General features: G+C 36.9%; 2 protein-coding genes across 5 annotated transcripts in view; both read left to right on the top strand.

Annotated features, from left to right (window-relative positions):
* LOC103039143 (disintegrin and metalloproteinase domain-containing protein 23) overlaps window positions 1–6681 on the top strand; it is a 42890-nt gene extending 36209 nt beyond the window's left edge. For 2 of the 4 annotated variants that reach the window (XM_022680319.2, XM_007257968.4), the window contains one exon: window positions 3938–6681. In XM_022680319.2, the coding sequence (XP_022536040.2) occupies window positions 3938–3980 (43 nt within the window). In that variant the 3' untranslated portion in view covers window positions 3981–6681. Of the gene's footprint in view, window positions 1–997; window positions 1093–3937 lie in introns of those variants that run through there. The other 2 variants (XM_007257967.4, XM_049485029.1) reach the window with 2 other exon arrangements.
* Window positions 6682–9951: 3270 nt separating this feature from the next.
* Window positions 9952–16615, top strand: fam237a (family with sequence similarity 237 member A). The gene is made up of 2 exons (XM_022680320.2): window positions 9952–14007; window positions 16006–16615. Exons 1-2 carry the CDS (start codon window positions 13602–13604, stop codon window positions 16158–16160), a joined length of 561 nt encoding a protein of 186 aa, XP_022536041.1. The 5' UTR covers window positions 9952–13601; the 3' UTR covers window positions 16161–16615.
* The last annotated feature ends 1576 nt before the right edge of the window (window positions 16616–18191 follow it).

The following is an 18191-nucleotide window of genomic DNA, read 5'->3' as shown; positions in this document are numbered from 1 at the left end:
GGATGTCCATGATCAATATTAATGCTCAGAAAAGCTCTTTTTAATAGATCAGGTATCTGCTATTTTAAGCTTGACTCGCTTCCAAAAAGGGGTGTACAAAAAATGTATATTTAACTGGTACTGTGAATTGGTCACAATGTGTCAAGTGTCAATTAGGCAGTAAAGATGTTATCATGGTTAAAGTTTTTTTCACACAGCACCCAAAAACAACTATATCCAATCCCCCATAACTCCTTTGGAGTAAGAAGAAATGAGATGTTAAAACAAGAATATCAGTAAAATACTTGCTTGTTTTTGTTTCAAATCCAAAGAGGCAGAGAGGACATACAAGACTACAGTTACCTTAGTAATAGTCGTAAAACCCTACATTTCCCACAATACCATGCAAATGTGTGGCTGTATTACTTATAGACAAACAAAAATCATATCAATGTGGGACTGCTGTCTGCCAATACTGTGCATTAAGTTATTGCATCAGAAAACTGGGTTGGGACATCCCTAGACAAAATGCTGTGAGAGCTTCTTTATTACTTAACACAATTCAATTTAAAGATAAATAAATATACAGCACCCTACTGAGTGCTATGTCCTTCGGGAACATACTGTAGATCAAAATAATATAAATTGCACATTGGAATGTATTTTAAGTGATAAATAATAATCCTGTATTTACCTTCTTATATTTGACTGCTTGTCATTGAGTAGCTGTGTGCCTCAAGATCTGATTACAGTATTTAAAAAAATAGTTATTATGGAACCAATATTTTTTTTATTCAACATTTTATACGTAGCTATCTATTTTTTTTCTTTCTAACAGTTAGCTTAAAATTAGATTAATTTATTTCATTGAGAACAGTGTGTGCAAGCTTTTCAGTGGTCATTTCTGAGTGTATTTAATTCTCACTGCTCATTTTAATATAATTTTTATTGTTGAAACATACAGTTTTAGTTTCAGCCAAGTAAAAACTTCTATCTTCACATACCCTCCCCCCAACAGGTCCTAGTGCTACTAATCTGATCATAGGCTCTATCGCTGGAGCCATCCTGGTGGGAGCCATAGTGCTGGGGGGGACAGGCTGGGGGTTTAAGTAAGGACCGGCTGCATGTGTTTCTCTTCCAGACGACAGCATCCCTATAGCTTATGCACTCCAGGAGTCTGGGCTTCTGCTACAGACAACAGAACAGGCTTATTTTGTAAACATAACTCAGTAATGAGTCAGAGACAGATACACAGTTGCTTCAGGAAGGACAGTAGACAGTAGAATCTTGAACTGTGGCAGAACCTCAAATGAACTGGAAGGGTATAGCTAAAAGCTTGGAATGCATGTTAAATACTAAACTTTAGTTTTGACTCATTACATGCAAGCTTTTCTAACTGAATCTTGGGAATAGGTTAGCATAGCTATGGCTAAGTAAGTTAATGTTTAAGTTTGTTTGAGTTGGTCCCAATCTGAGTGTGATTACTGTATGCCTTTCTCTTTATTTAGCACACCTGATTCAGTTCGTTAGCTAATTAACAAGCTCTTTTTGTGCTTGGTCAGGTGTGCTAGAGTAGCAAAAGCCAAAATTTCCAGAACATAGACCACTGAAGTCATGTCATCATTTTGTAGCCATGTTGTCTATGCCCATATTTGGCACTCTGGGTCTAACTTTAATTTTCATTTTAGTTTGTCATCCTTCTTCTGTGATTATCATGAATGTATTAAAAAATAAAAAAACATTGTACAATCTGGTCAGAGTGACCCAAGTGGTCAAAGTGAACTAAGAGGGGAAAAATGATTGAAAATTAGATAATAAGTAGATAACCACACTGTAACCTGCATTAATTTCCTACTGAGATGTTCAAATAAACAACAGCTTCTCATCCAAACACAAGCTGCCCTTTTTTCGCACTGGAAAAGCGTGTAATTACAGTGCTGCAGTCCAATAATGTTAATTTTGTGTGCAGTAGCATTAGCTTGCATGTAGCAAAATTATTTTGACTCTTAAACGACTTCTGAGGATCCAGTCATGGATCTTCAAAAAAAAAATAAACAGAACAACACATAGGGGCAGTTTCCCAGACATGGAGTAAGCATAGTCTTGGATTATACAGTGCGTTAAATGTAGATTTTTTTTATACTGAAAAGAAAAAGAAAAAAGGCTTTACGATTAGCTTAATCCATGTCAGGAAAACTGTCCCACGTGGTTTGAACATATTTATTTAGATGTTGGTTGATAAAAAAATTTGCAAAATATGAGCATACTTAGGACTACAAAATAAAGCACAACTTCAGTGGCCTATTTATTGCAAGAACTTGACTGACAACCACTGGACAGAGTGAACCTCAATATTCTGTGAAATATGATCACATATGACCACACTACGCTAAATTGTGTATGGTTATAATTTATTACTTCTATCATCTGCTGCCAATGGTCTCCTCTGGAAATAAAGCTCTTTAATTAAACCTTAGAATTGCCTGTTTTAGGGTAAAAATCAATATGTTTATATGCAGCATCATTTTAAGAATGGAAAAGAGGTGAGACCATGCTATCATCACTGCCATGACTCCTTCTCTCGCTCTAGTATGGTTCATGGCCACGAGGGCAGGAAGAGTGGCAGGGGTGGGTTAGACAGGGCCCTTTGTACCATGGCTGCTCATTTCAACTTACGCTGCCAGTCTCAGTTCCCACAGAGAGACTTCCTCGGGCTCTGCACCTGCAGTACTGCACATACCTGGTACATGGTTGAGGCTCAACGCAGGGACCCCTCCTCCTGTCATGTCAGTTCGTTCTCTGCCTGCTCGCATGAAAGGGCAAATGAAACGCATCATCATGTTTTCATCACTGGGTTTGAAGTTACCATGTTGCTTCTGACATACATCATGATTCTTGTTTTCATTAATGTTGGTACTTGGCCTCCCCTTCCTCTGCTTTTGTGTTTTGGCCTCTCTGGCCAGCATGGACATTCACTGTTTCTTCTTGTAAAGATCACAATAAACATTGGATGGACAGGTGCAGGGCTGGAGGGCCACAGGTTTACATGGTTTAAAGTTTTGGAGTCTCAACCTCAAATTCAGAAGAAACAGAACAAGCTTGACTATTCCAGCTAGATTTTTTTTTTACATCAAAACATTTGAATGTGACTGGTTGTTTTAAATGTCAGTCAAATGGCCTCTTTCTGTCAAATTAGGAGGTCTTTAATAGATTAAGAATAGACTCATTGATGATGAAAATAATTCTGGTTTGCAAAACTAAATTCCAGTTTCCCAATCTGTGATTAAGCCTATGGTCCTGGACTACACAGCAATTTTCTGTTGAAATAATAACAATATCGCCTCTGTCAATCAAAAACCTTGCATCTCCAGTTTTTCTATTTTTATTTTTTGATTATAATTTGATTCTGGATTTTTTTTTTTTCAGAATTTCATGATGAATAGACTTATATAAATACTCAGTTGACTCAATTAAAGTTAAGAAGCTATTTTCTCTATTTTGAAGGTTCAAAGTTTTTGCATGACAGGAATGATATCATCCAGAAATTCCATTTTATCCTGATCAAGAAAAATTAATTTTATCAAAATGTCATCCAACTAATCATATCAGACTAGAGAAACACTAAACCTTGTCATTTTGTGAGCTTCCATGACAAGACCTGTCCATCCATGTGCTGCTGTAATTCAGAGTTTACCAAATATTAACAATATTAACATATTTCTATTATTATGTTTCTATATTCTATATAGTAAATTACAAAAACATAGTGCTTAACATTTTGTATGTAAAACCCTAAATGTATAAACAATACAAAAAATAAAGCTGAAATCTAATTGATTTGAAACAAGAAGTCAACAGTGAATTCTTCATGCTGAAGACCTTTAGAAATATAAAAAAATTTAAAATATTATATCTAACCTTGGCTTTCTTCTTTTTTCTCTTCCTTCAATTTTTTAAGAGCGGTCAAAAAGGGACGGTTCAACGAAAATTCCGCCATCTAGTGGAGAGAGAGGAACTCGACTCTTTGATGCTTCTTTAGTAATCCACAGCTGGACTGCAATTATTGCTGCTCTTTTCTGGCATTAGTTACTTGAAAGAAATATTATACACAGTAGAGGACAACTTAATACAACACATATTTGTTGTGCAGCTTCTCAGCTCCACCCTATTTTAACCCTAAAAATCACTGATTTGTTTTTATAGCCAGGGCCACTTCTTTCATACCAACCACCAAACTGAACTACCCACAGAGGCATGACCCTGCAGAGCACCAGCTAATCTTGCCACCCTGACCAAAGGGCTGCATGGCTATTAATGCTTACCCATAACAAGGACAATAGAACAATCATGTAAACAAAGGTGAATGGACAGTGTGCCCTTTCACACTAATACAAGATCATCATTACGATTGCTGTTTGGGATTTGAAAAGTGAAATAATTGGTTTTAGTACTGTAAGAAGAATGAGTTTGAATCGCAGCGTTGCAACTACTCTAGGCCTCATCTTGGATTTACGAAGACCTCTTTCTCAATTTCACATTTCAGTGAATCATCTGAAAGCATTGAGCCCGGCTGCATACTGTATATCGGCCTTAATGGATTACACATATCACATAGTGAGATGGAACAGGCTGGACTCGACCCCTCATACAGGTGGAGAAAGAGTTATGGTGCTGACCTATAAGAACATATCATTTTACACTGACTCAGTGTTTGAGCATTACTTTCTGTTTGGATGGAGAATGTTGCTGACATTGTCTGAAAGGTCCTTTAAAAATGTCATTACATTTTGCCCAGTCATTTGTCCTTAACAGAAGAATATACATGTATGTGTAATGTAATCTCATCATCAGATAAATGGTTATGTATATAAGTATGTGCAGTGAGAGCCATTAACATTACCTGTGGTAAGGAGAGCCAAGTAGATAATAGATATAAAGTTACTGTATAGGATGCTGTTTGCCATTAATGAATTTGATTCTAATGGCGATCCTTAAGCCAAAGAATATGAAAGAAACGTGTGCTGCAGGTGGATTTACCCAAAGCACTTTTGTCCCTCTGGATTACAGATGATTCTTAATGAAAATTTCACCACTAAAGTGAATGCGATTTAAGTAAGATACATCTGTGGTAAATTTCATTTAGCTTTCTCAGCTAAGCCAATATGGTGTAAACGCTTTGCTGCATGCATTCACTATAAGGGGACTAATCAATATATATGTAAAGGAGACCCCTAAACTCATAAGAAACTACTACAACTGCAGAAGGATACCGTACTAAGAGTGCATGTCAGCTACAGAACTAACTTTTATTTACTATGCAAAGGAAATTTTGCACAAACCCAAAGGGTTGTTTGGTGTGATAACAAATATATGATTATTGTACTCTCACCAAGCACTTTATTAGGAACATGAATACTATACTAATACTAGGTAGGTCATCCCTTTGCTCTCAAAAAACATAATGGATGGATTCAACAAGATGGCTTTTGAAATGTGTATAAGATTCTGGTTCATGTTGACATGAATGTCACACAATTCCTACCGATCTTTTAGGAGCACTTTCATGCTGTGAATTTCCTGTTCTACCACATCACAAAGGTGTTCTGATATATTCAAATGCAGTGAACTGGAAGACCACTGAAGAACTGTTACAGCAGCTGTTAAGTAGTTTTTAAGAAGATGGGTAAATTGTGGCCATGAAGGGATGCACATGGTCAGCAAAAATACTCATATAGTCTGTAGAATTCATGCAATGATTGGTATTAGTGGGCCCAAAACATTCCCCACCCCCGAAATCAAAATTCAGCATTTATCATTCATTAGATGTCCAGTTTTGGTGAACCTATGCACATTGCAGCCTCAGCTTTCTGTTCTTGGCTGAAGTGGAACCTGATGTGGTCTTCTGCTGTTGTAGCCCTTTGCCTAAACATTTGACCTGCTGTGTATTCCTATGTGTTTCTGCTCACCGTAGTAGATGAATAATTCTCTCATCAACAAGATATTCAGTCCACAGAACTGCCACTTATCGTTTCTTCTTTTCTTTATGGTTATAAGTAAACTCTAGAAACTGTTGTGCATGAAAATCCCAGGAGATACCTATAGAAATACCCTCAAACCAGCCTTTCTGACACAAACAATCATCCCACATTCAAAATCACTGAGATCACATCCTCCCCCATACTGATGGTTGATATGAACATTACCTGAAGCTGCTGGCCCGTATCTGCATGATTTTATGCATTGCAATGCTGCCACATGATTGGCCAATTAGATAACTGCATGAATGATTAGGTTTACAGGCCTTCCCAATAAAGTGCTCGGTGAGTGTATACAAACCGATGTTGCCAATAGGGCACTTTTCCTTTTATAACTTAGTCAGAATATTGTAGGTATCACTGCGCTTCATACTAAACAAAAATGCTTGACAGCTCATAAGAGTGTTGAATGAATGTATTTTACTTCTGTGGGAATGAATGTAATGTATTGGGTTTTAAATAACTGTAATTACCTTATGTGCTGTTTCAGGTGAGGCTTTAAAATCTCACTTTTTAAAAATGCGTTCTTTTATTTTTCATCAATAAAACACTTACTCCCATGTGAGCCGAGGCCATACTTGCCATCACCCCGTTTACTCACAGTACATGTACAGAAAAAAGGTCATTTGAAATAAAATAATGATCAATAAACTGAAAGTATTTTGAATTTTCCTTTGTATTTCTATTTCTTTTATTCCATTCCAGCCAGAGAATCCTGTGTTTCCCCTTTGTATAACCGATTTAGCTGTATTGTATAACTGCAAAGACACAGATGCCTGTCAGAAAGTGGATAACAGCTTAAGCCTGACATAATATATATATATATATATATATATATATATATATATATATATATATATATATATATATTTTTTTTTTTTTTGGACAAAAACTTGTAATAATAAATCAAAATAAACAATATTAATGTAATTTTATAACAATGTTTTGCCACTGGTAACATTTGCAATTTCCCCCTTTTAGAGAGTAGAATTGTAGGTTCTAGGTAAAAATCTCACTTAGTATCCAAGATTTATTCAAGAATTATCTAGGAATAAATGCCACTTTAAGAAAGTAACTTTTGACATCAGTGACATCACAACCTAATATATAAAAAAATAAAATAAAACTGCTTTTTTATTTTCAAGCGACTAAAGACATGTGCTGAATGTTCAGCAATTTATAAAATTAATTTCCCTTAATATTTCTAATATTGTCTCCACACTTAGCTAGGGTAAAGCTTAAGCTGCCATTGTCCACCCTGTTGCATAGCTTGCCATTGTTTTAAAAAAAATTGATTATGCTCAGAAAATATGATTTCTGTGTAGTCTGAGGAATATAAATACAATATGATTTAGACCCACAAGTAAATACAATGGACAATATTGAGGTCAGCAAAAATTATTGCGGTCATGTCTATATTGTAACGTAATTATTACTCAAGCTGTAGGAGAAGTGCATCCTTAAAAGCCCATGATGCACGTGGTGCAAGATTACCCCACCTCCCAGCACACAATTTCACCAGGCCTAACCGTCAATGCTCTTACGTCCTCAAGCCATGCCGTAAAGTAAATATTGGAGTACAATGCAAAGCTACGGTGTTGTTACTCCCCTTTACGTTTTAATAATAGCTACCATATGGCAGTGAGTTCAGCACTCTACATGACTGTGGCTGCAACCTTCTGATTTGTCACTAAATTTAATGAATGAAACTTCCGGTGTTTCATGCCATTCAGACATCTGTGCCACAAAAAGGTTTGAGCAGCCATCATAATACAACTCCTAATCAACCTTTTACAGGGACAAGTAAGCCGCTTCCAGGCCGGCGCGTGCGGCAGCAGCGCACTTAGCTACAGCCCCTGTCCTTAGGCAGCAATTACCACCGTGATCACTGATTCATGTGGCATTTCGCTAAAAGCATGAGCACGACACTAACTCACCAATGCATCGCACAAACCTGCGTGTCCGGCGATGCATTCTGAAACTGGCACCTTTCACTAAACCCCCTGCGAAGACCAAAGACTCCCTAGTGTGGATGTCTCTTAAAGATGTAATTAGGGATTTCAAAACAACAAAGTGGCTCTACCAGCTCTACCAAATTTCAAGTGACTCAAATCCTACAGTCTGTTATATTGACTCAAAATTAAGTGAAATGAACAGTAACGTAAGGAAAATTGTGCGCTTAATGAATTTTAGTTTATACAACCTCAAATCAGAAAAGTTGGGGCACTATAGAAAAAAACGCTGTATGTATTACATTTTCTTTGACTTCATTTGCTTTTAGAAAGTATGAACCCAAGATATTCCAGGTTTTATATGCTCAACTTAATTTCATTTATTAATACACAAGTTCACACAAGCATTTCAGACAGGCAATACATTCCAAAAAAGAATTGGGATCCTTCTTAAAACACTTAGACAAAAATGTCTAAATTTTTTATTTCAGAATTCTTTACACATTCTGTATTGGGTATAGCACCTGTACCTCTTTTATCAAAGCCATGCCTTTGTAATGTGATCAGCATGTGGTTTTCTTGAAAACATGTGGATCTTGGAAAAAATTTTACATGTTTAGAAATATTGCCAAATGCACGACTGCACGATGTCTCTAGAAAATATCAATTTTTTGTGCTTTAATGCTGCATCACAGAAATGTACTGACAAAACCCTTTATCACACCCCTGGCTTTAGGACCTGTTGCTGATAATAGGCTGGATGGTACTTTTCATCCAAGCATTCCCCCAAAAAAATCTGGAATACTGTCTGACCACAATACACTTTTGAACTGTGTAATAGTCCGTCCCAGAGGCCCCTGTAATCCTCCTGATTCCTTGAATGTGTTAATGATATTTTTCAATTGCACTATAGATGCAAGAGTTTTGTCACTGAGTAGAAGATTGTGAAAAAAAGTGTGAAAGATTTTTCACAGACGTCCCCCTGAGAAACTAATCCCGTCTGGATAGGGCTTTGGTTTCATGTTGGAGGTTTTCAATTTGCTAAGGCTTAGAATTTTTACGTCACGTTTACGTCACTTGTCAATGACCTGTATGGAAATTCTGAGACAATGCCAATATCCATTATCTGGATGGACAGATGTCAATAACTAAACCCATGTGTAAATTGGTACTGTATTTACTTAGATTAGATGTACAAATTCAGCAAAGTCACTTAAATGCAGATCATTTTCGTACTACAGTGCCATCCGCTGAGCAGGGAGCTCTCTGAAAATTAGTGTCTTACCTGCCTAAAAAAAAAGCTTAAATAGATACATTAAAAATAAATATGAATGGATTTACACTTGCTAGGTCAGTAGGATGATCCTCCCTCTTCCTCATCCCTCTGCATGATGCTAGTCAGAGTGTTAGCAGAGCTAACAAGACCTCAAGTTACCCAAGCATACACAGTCTCATACACAAAGGTCATTCATAGATCAATAATGGATTGGTGACTTTGGTTACCAATCTGTAAGGTGTACCTGCATTCTAATGTAAACAAATATAGAGGCAAAGGTCTGGTGAAACAGTCAATATTAATTGTAGTGTGTGGGCAGTGTGTGTGCCACAAAGCTCCAGGTATTGGGGTTGCTACTTGCTTTGGTCACTGTGTGTAAGGAGTGAGAATTTGATGAAACTGAAAATATGTGGTCAATACTGGCATTAAAATTATTTTAAATCAGGGGTGTCTAAACTTTTTTTGTTGTGGGCCAGAAGGAGAAATATATGTGCAGTAATGGGCCACAGACTCAAAAAACAATAAATAAAAACAAATAATGAAATATACTACTCATAATAAAACATTTCCTTAATTACTATCATTTACACACCATTTTACTTGAGGTCCTATCTTTATCTGTCTTAGACAGTGTTGTGTAAACTAAGATTTTTCAAATTGATGTTTCGGTTCATAATGTCTCTTAATATTATACTAGTTAAAAAATAGTAATTTTCTCAACATGCCTGAAATTTTCTGCATTTGCTGTCCATTTTTGTTTCTTTGGAATTGTTAGACTCTTTGGCCCGTTTTCTGCGCTACAATCGTGCACTCTCGCCGCTTTTAGACTCTTTGGCCTGTTAACCTCGCTACAACGGATCACTCTTGCCGCTATTAGACTCTTTGGCCCGTTTTCTGCGCTACAACTGCGCATTCTCGCCGATTTTAGACTCTTTGGTCCGTTTTCCTCGCCATAACTGAGCATTCTCGCTGTATATAGACACTTTGGTTCCTTTTTTCGCACTACAACCGCACACTCTCGCTGCTTTTAGAATTTTTTACCCATTTTCCGCGCCACACCTGCGCATTCTTGCCGCATGTAGACTCTTCGGTCCATTTTCTAAAACCCAGGGTTCAAACTTTGAATCTCACATTATAAAAACCTGCAGGCCAACTTTCATTTTATGTCATTTTAAATACCTCGCGGGCCACTCCAAAAAAGGAAACGGGCCGCAAATGGCCCGCGGGCCGTAGTTTGGACACCCCTGGTGTAAATTGTCCCATACCTCTCAAAAGCACACACTAGGTGAATTGTTGTAAATTGCTCCTGGATGCAGATGGTACCCTGCAATAGATTGGTGCCCTGTCCAGGACTCTAATCCAGGACAGTCAGGTTCAAGGTACAAAACTGAATAACTCTGTTTTAGAGTTGTCTGACTGATCAATCAAGCCCTCTCAATACATTAACACTTGGAGCATTACTGGTAATGTCAAGCATCCTGCTCTAACTTATCCCAATCATTTCTACAGTCTGCACTAAACCAACCTGCAAAATATTGACTAGTACACCCTTCCCCTGGAAGCTAAAGAAAGCATGTGGGTCTTCACATAGACAATTCTAACCATATGCCGCCCATCACAATTAATACTACCAACTGCACAGTATTGTATTCCAGGTATAAACATAAAAATGTGGAATGAGTAATGTTAAATTTCTGCACAACTTCAGAAATGTAATTTTCTATACATCTGGCATCCACTATAATATCTCACCAACAGTACTTAACCTCACCCACCTTATACAGGTGTAGGGATTCCGAAGATATTTCCTTGTGTAACAGGAACTGTGTGGCAGTATCTGTGGTCACAGATAGATTCACAATCAGAGTGTTCAAGCTTTCAGATTGGCAAGCAAGTTATTTACAGGAACAGCACTTTTGTACTCATTTGTATTGTGCACATTTGTATTCTGTTCATTGTTGATATATAACTTGAGTCTGTACTATGATGAGCATCCTTGTGTGTACGTAACGAGTGGGGATGTTTGCACATTGAGCTTGCGTAGATTCATTTCAGTCAGTGGAGCACTTGTGTTTTCTGCTGCCAAAATAGCAATACGCCAGAAACTTTACTGAACACACCACAGTTCCAGACCACCACACCCATTGGCGTAGATATATTTTTGAACTCTGTTGTCTATTTAAACAACTATTAGTCAGTGAGAATTATTTTTTTTTTCAAGAATGTAGCTCTCAGGCAAAACTGATATACTGCAGGCTGTGTAAAAAATATAATCGCTAAAATGTGCGCCAAAACATTTTACAATGTCTTTCAGTTCTCCACAAACATGTTAGCTTTAATTCAATACTCTAACTGACTGTAAATTCACTGGAAGGACCCAGTGGAATTCACCCACTGAACCCAGGCACAGCTAGCCACAGCTACCTGCCCAATTAAAAGCCTACAAGGCAGAAGTTAGCTTCTTATTCGCCAGCATCTTATGCAAATTTACTGGTCCACCTTAAAAAAGATGAAACACAAATGAAGTCGAGTTTGGCAATATACATTGAGTTCAAGTAATATACATTGAGAATGAAAAAAAAAACTGCACCCTCACACAAAACAGCTCTCCTGATTCTCTACCAAACAACCTTTTTAGTGCAATTAACTTAGCCAAGTCTGCTCTGCCGGTATTATGTAATACTTTTATTATGTTCCGAATATGTTTTAACTTCAAACTACCTGTAAAACAGGAGAGAAATGAACAGAAAGGAGGACAGATCTGAATCTGACTCAGTCCTGCAGTTCTGACAGAACATTCTAGAGGACGCTGTAAAATATAGCTGCTCCCTCTGCTGCCCCCTACAGGTTTTGAAGAGCTACATCAGGCCTGACTGCAGAACTTTAGCCACAGAATAACTGAATTCAATGTATTTACTGTCAATTTACAAAAATACAACACCTACTGGACCTCAAATCTTTGAGATGAAAGAAAATATTTACGCTTATACTTTATAATAATAATTTTAGAATGATAAAAGTCACTACCCCTGCCTGTGTAGACGTGTTAAGGAAAGTGTACAGGTGTCGTTCTTTTATTGCTGTTGGTGTTGTTATGTATTAGCTGCCTAGCTGCTATGGCATGTAAACATATAGCCCAATGGAAAATAGTGTGACTATTGTTGTTTTATTTAATTTATTTAATACTTCATGTACTCTTAAGAGCTTAAAATGTTGGGGATGTGAGATGGAATTTAAAAACATACTGTATATATAACTTGTAGTCAAATCTAAAGGTGTAGGTTGTGAAAATCTGTGCAGCCTACTGACCACACAGTGAGAGATAAGTGAAAAAATAAACTGCAAATACAGAAAAACACACTTTTGATTGTACTAGTTTATGTAAATTTTTGGTTTTGGTTTTGCTTGTATCTTTGCTTGATCTATTCCTCCTTTAGTTAGTGGATTGTATTAGTAATATATAATATATAATAGTAATATTTGACTTGAATAGTGTAATATAATTCAAGTATATATGACACATACATTTTTATTTATTTTCGTAAAAACAATATATTAGGTGAGTTTAAGTGCATAAGTGAGTTTATTGTAGAGTGGTATGTCTGTTCATGAAACAGCAATACAGCATCACCAACTCACTCAGGGGAATTCACCAGATCCTCAGCTCTAATACATCAGCCAACAGAAGCCTGTGCTGGCCAGCATCACAATGCGGTGATTACAGAAGAGGGTGCCATACCTACACAGAGAGGGAATGTACCAAAATGAATCTTATGTAAACAATCCACAGTATTCATTACTGAGTTGCAGGATAGTACACAGATGCTGTAACACATGTGATGTGACTGAAACTTTTTTACACCATGGTGGACGAGGATAAGCCATGGTGAAATCCGCAGTAAGTGTGTCCCTGTGACAGATTTCCATCAGCTTCAGCCTGACAGTAACATATTAATTAAGCACTGTGATGGGCCTTTACCTTGCCCAGCCCCCCTGGATGAGACTGACGTTGCTGGGGGGAGATTTCACAAACAAGTCCAGTCCCAGCAGTTCTTTGTGTCATCTCTAAGGTAAGAGCACACTCTGCTTTTGCATGCTTTTATTGGGTAGCGATTTAAAATACCTTTTGTTTAAAAGATTTTATGTAAAAAAAAACTTCTGAAAGTTGATTTAATGGGTGATTCTACTATTTCATCTAATAGAGAATGTGTGGGCATCTTTAACTTGTTTTCCATTAAATTAGTACATTCAGACATTTTTTTATATTAAGGGCAGGGAGAGACCCCCGCTATTGAAACTCCTGGCTTTCTCTTTATTCATTCATTAATTCATTCATCTATCTATTCTTTCCTCTCTCAGATGGATCTCGTGCAGCACCTCAGCGCGCGCCTTGCCACGGTTGTGATGCTAGTGTGCGTGTGCGCGCTGCCGCTGGCTGTGCCGGTGGGCGGGCAAAGCCCCGGGCAGGTGGACCCCCTGACCCTGAGCCGCGCGGACCCGCAGTGCTGGGAGTCCGCCTCCGCGCTGCTGCTGGAGATGCGCGCGCCGCGGATCGCGGACACCGTTCCCGCGTTCTGGGACCTCATGGTGTTTCTGAAGTCGTCGGGTAACCGGAAGCACGGCGCGCTGTTCTGGGACCTGGCGCAGGTGTTCTGGGACCTTTACGTGGACTGTGTTCTGTCCCGCAACCACGGGCTGGGGCGGCGGCACCTCGCGCAGCCTGGTGAACGCATCACCACGGCCTCGCGCGCGCTCATCACCGACCGTAAGTAAGGCCAGCAGGACCCAGTCTGTTATTACACAGATCACTATTAGAGCAATTGTTTAATTTTGCAAAGCAGTAATTTGCTTGCTTCTGCATTAAGTTACTTATGTGTGTTCATTAGCTTTCAAATGCATTCATAATTTTATTGAATACCAATCAATATGTAGTTATTTAACTGTTCAATCTGTGCAAAAGTTTGAATTACTTTTTTATCAAGTTGATTGAGCAAAATGCCTTAAAGAAAGTTTTAGGTTCAGTCAGAAAAACATAATTAGGAAATAAATTAGGAATAAAAAGGAAAATGTGGTATCAAGTTTTTTAGACAATAAAGATTATAGTTATCAAATAATTAACTTGTGAATCATCTAAATAATTCTAACAAAGATTCTGATTTAAAACAGACCAGTCTTTTAGCTGTTGCATTTTTAAGGAAAAAAAATATATATATATTTTTTGTTTCTGTCTGTATTCAGATACAGTCCTGGACCTATTCAATCACATCATTAACATCAGAACACACCTTTACTGCACTCCAGCTGTCCCCCCATACAATTCTATGTATTTGTTTTTGTATGTTTTTAAACGCACTCTACATGTTTTAAATGTAGTATCTGCTGGCAGAATGTGAGTTCTTCTGGAATCTTGGAACACATACTCATATGCACCTGCACAGTTAATGTGCCAGTGCTCATTTAACACTATAGAGAATTTGCATTGTGTGACACTGATGAGTTTTGCTACACTTGTATACCTTTTGTTGGTGTTTTTTTTACCCTTTCTGTTGCCTGGACCTACAATTTGTAGACACTGCAGACTAAATTAGAGGGTCAATTAACCTTTTCAGCTAAAACTTTTCTAGATGGGTCAATAAACCTAAAAGAAGATTTTTAACTGATCAAGGTTTTTCTTGACTGTGTTTACTTTAATAAACGTGTTGCTTTTGAAACAGAGAAGATTTAATGTGGAGAAGCAGATCAGGCACTGTTTTTTATATATCGGCAATTTACAAACCTATTGAAACAATTTAGATGGTGAATTAACACAATTCCGCTGATATCCACATAATTTTTTCCACAAGGAACTTTTGACTATGTTATGTGTGGCAGGAAATTTACTCTTAGTAAATTTAAGTAGATATCTAGTGCACATTTCTAGCGAATCATACATTTACTAGAGGTGAAGTACAACTGGACTATTCAGTTGTAAAAACGAACAGTTCCCAGAAATACTAAAATGTACATAAAAGGTCATGCATGTAATGTTGTTGAATACATTGGTGTAATATGAAAGGGTTTAATATCTGTTAAAATACGTGTTGTATGCATGTCTACAGTGCACATCTCTACCAGACACTGAATACAATTAAGTAGTACAAGATCTTATGCATAGAAGATAACTGCTTGTAAATGTGTCATTATTCTCATTTTGCCAAAAATGTTGCAGTTATACAATTATTTTGTGATTTTCTCATCCAACCTGGCTTCTGAAAATATACCTTTGGATATGTAATGGCCAGAAAGCATTGTTCAAAACACAAACAGTTACTATTTAGTTTTCATAATAATATATCATATATAAATTTTGTCCAGAAACACAATTGGAATGTCAGCAAATCCTGGCTTTGAGAACTGGAACAGTCACGAGTCAGAGTGATCTTATTCTAAATCTGACATGTGTCATCCCTCTAAATGCGATAATTTTGTGACATTAAATGGTTACATGGTTCCAGTCATTATCTAATAGATTTTGAAATGCTGAAGTAATTCCCCATTACTCTTGTGTTCTGGCAGCACTGTGTTATGTTACACATAAATTTTTGGCCCAAATTGGACAGCACTACACTAAATTCTAATTTCTCACTTTCAGTAAAACAAAACCAACAAACTCCCAAATGCAAATGGAGCCACGTATGCCAACTTATTAATTATTTTAAATGGCTAGACGGTTATCCTCATGTCTGTTGCAATTTACACTGACTCTTTTTTGTTTTCCCACTAGAGTCGTTTGTGCAGGAGTCACAGAACCATTTCTCAAAGTTAAAGAAGTTCTCACGTGGCTGGTTCCGCATCCAAGTGCAACAGGTTGGACGAAATAATTTGCAGCATGGAGCCCATCCAAAATCCTTGAACATTAAAAAAGTTTCGAGTTTTTAATTACAGATCCTACCTTTTCTACATGAAGTCTACTTTTCTGATTAATAAAATCATTTGCATCATTTGCTGTTGATATTGTCTGTTTAATACTGTCTGTTGTCTGCAGTAGAAAAAAGAGTTTAAAGCTGAATTGTTTTGTTATTGATCATATTAAATATACTAAAAACAAACAGCTCAAACTGGCTCAAAATATTCATACACATAATATGCTTTCTTCTGGATGGTCAACTACCTTGACCATCAAATACCAGTTTACTAAAGAGCTACCGGCAAAAGATTCTTAAGCTGGCAATACTTTGTTTAAAGATATCAAAATACATTTAAAGATAAACATTCAAATAAATACAGTTGTAAGGCACAATATACAAAAATGTATAATACATAACATTCATTCAAAGTAAAATTCTGTATATAAATGAGTGTTGTGATATCATAAACAGTGACCATGACTCAAAAGTGACAACTTTTATAATGTTTTTTTCAATTATGTTTTAACTAATGTTTAAGATCATTTTTAATTTTTAAAATGAAAAGAACTGTAATTGCATAAAATAAACATGCTTTTGTGATCATGTGTGATTTTTGACCATTTCAGATAGGAACTAATAGTTTACAACATTTCAATAAAGGAGGCCCTGAGGATCTTAATTTTTGTGATAAATGTTTACTATTTTCACATAGTTTTACACAAATTCACTGAAGTTTGTAACAAATTAGGTAAAGGGTGCTTTTTTTATCTGTTTACATGCATGAGCACCTTACGCAGATCATTTGGTTAAAGTAATTGAACTCAAGATTCTTGGTGTACTATCAACAAGCCTAACAACAAGCAACATTTAGGTTTTATATATGGTCTATGGCCAAATCAACAATAATGACTGGAGTGTACCAATGTGTACCGGTAACTTTTTGAATGTGGAGAAACCACAACACTGGAAACCAAATTTTAGTTTCATTATAACAGCCAAAGCTCAGAAAATATAGATGAAACAATATTTTTTTATTTACTAGGTATATGTTTGAAAAAATATGGTCAAATATCTAAATTCTGTTAGTATTTGAAAATAACCTCAGGCTTGTGTGAGTGTCTTCTGTAATTTTTTTGTAATTTTAGGTGAATAAAGCTTAAAGCTGCAGCTATGAGACATTGGTTTAATGCTGTAAGATACGCAGTATTTACAGCCTCTGACTGATGTTCAGTACAGGGAGCTCTATTGAAAAAATTTATTCATTCATTTGCTCCTCAGCTAAAATTCTGGTGAATTGGACAGTTCAAAACATGTTGATGACGAATGTGATTAAATATGATTCATTTAGATTAATTAATCACAAGTCATGTAATTCATTGAAGTACTTTTAAGCATCTGACAGCACAATAAAAAATGCGCTACCACTGTCTTAAAACTGCTGGCGTGAATCTGCTGGCGTATATCCGCGGCTCTGCAGACAGATACTAATGGGAAAGTATCCTATATCCCTGTATATATATGAGAAAATCACTGTTCAAACACTAGAGGGAGTTCAAAATGTGGTGAGGTGAAGTGAATGGAGCTAAACGCCTAAAAACTTAAATTAAAAATAGTAACTATAACCATTTGACATGGATATTCTTTGGATATATTTTTGGAAAGTAGGATATGTAGAATGTTGCTAAAACAAGCAAAGAAAACATACCTTTATATTTAACAGGTTTTAGGCAGTCAATGTGCTACCTTTAGGCTAATCCTTCTGTGTGCTGACTAGAGGTGGGTAATCCAGGTCCAGAAGGTAAAAATCCAGTCCAAGGTTTTGTACCAACTGCATGGGCGGCCCTGGACCTGGGTTACCCACCTCTAGTCAGGCAGTTGGTACAAAACCCTGGTCTGGATTTTTACTGTCTGGAGCTGGGATACTCACCTCTAGTGCTGCCTGGTTGGTGAACTCAGCTGATGCTGGAATTACAGCCAGAACATTTTAAATGGTTTATAACTGGAGTTTTTAAACTTAAAAAATATATATTTGCCACTGAACCATGTGATATTGTGCTGTGGG

This window comes from Astyanax mexicanus, chromosome 11, assembly GCF_023375975.1.
Source record: "Astyanax mexicanus isolate ESR-SI-001 chromosome 11, AstMex3_surface, whole genome shotgun sequence".
Classification (NCBI taxonomy): Eukaryota; Metazoa; Chordata; class Actinopteri; order Characiformes; family Acestrorhamphidae; genus Astyanax; species Astyanax mexicanus.
The sequence above is the reverse complement of the archived record's forward strand: the minus strand, read 5'-3'. Positions and strand labels throughout refer to the sequence as shown.

Excerpts from the sequence above, each read along its gene's own strand:
- fam237a (XM_022680320.2), top strand. The coding sequence starts at position 13,602 with ATGGATCTCGTGCAGCACCTCAGCGCGCGCCTTGCCACGGTTGTGATG. Across the intron at positions 14,008-16,005 it reads GCGCGCGCTCATCACCGACC|AGTCGTTTGTGCAGGAGTCA; the intron begins GTAAGTAAGGCC and ends TTTTCCCACTAG.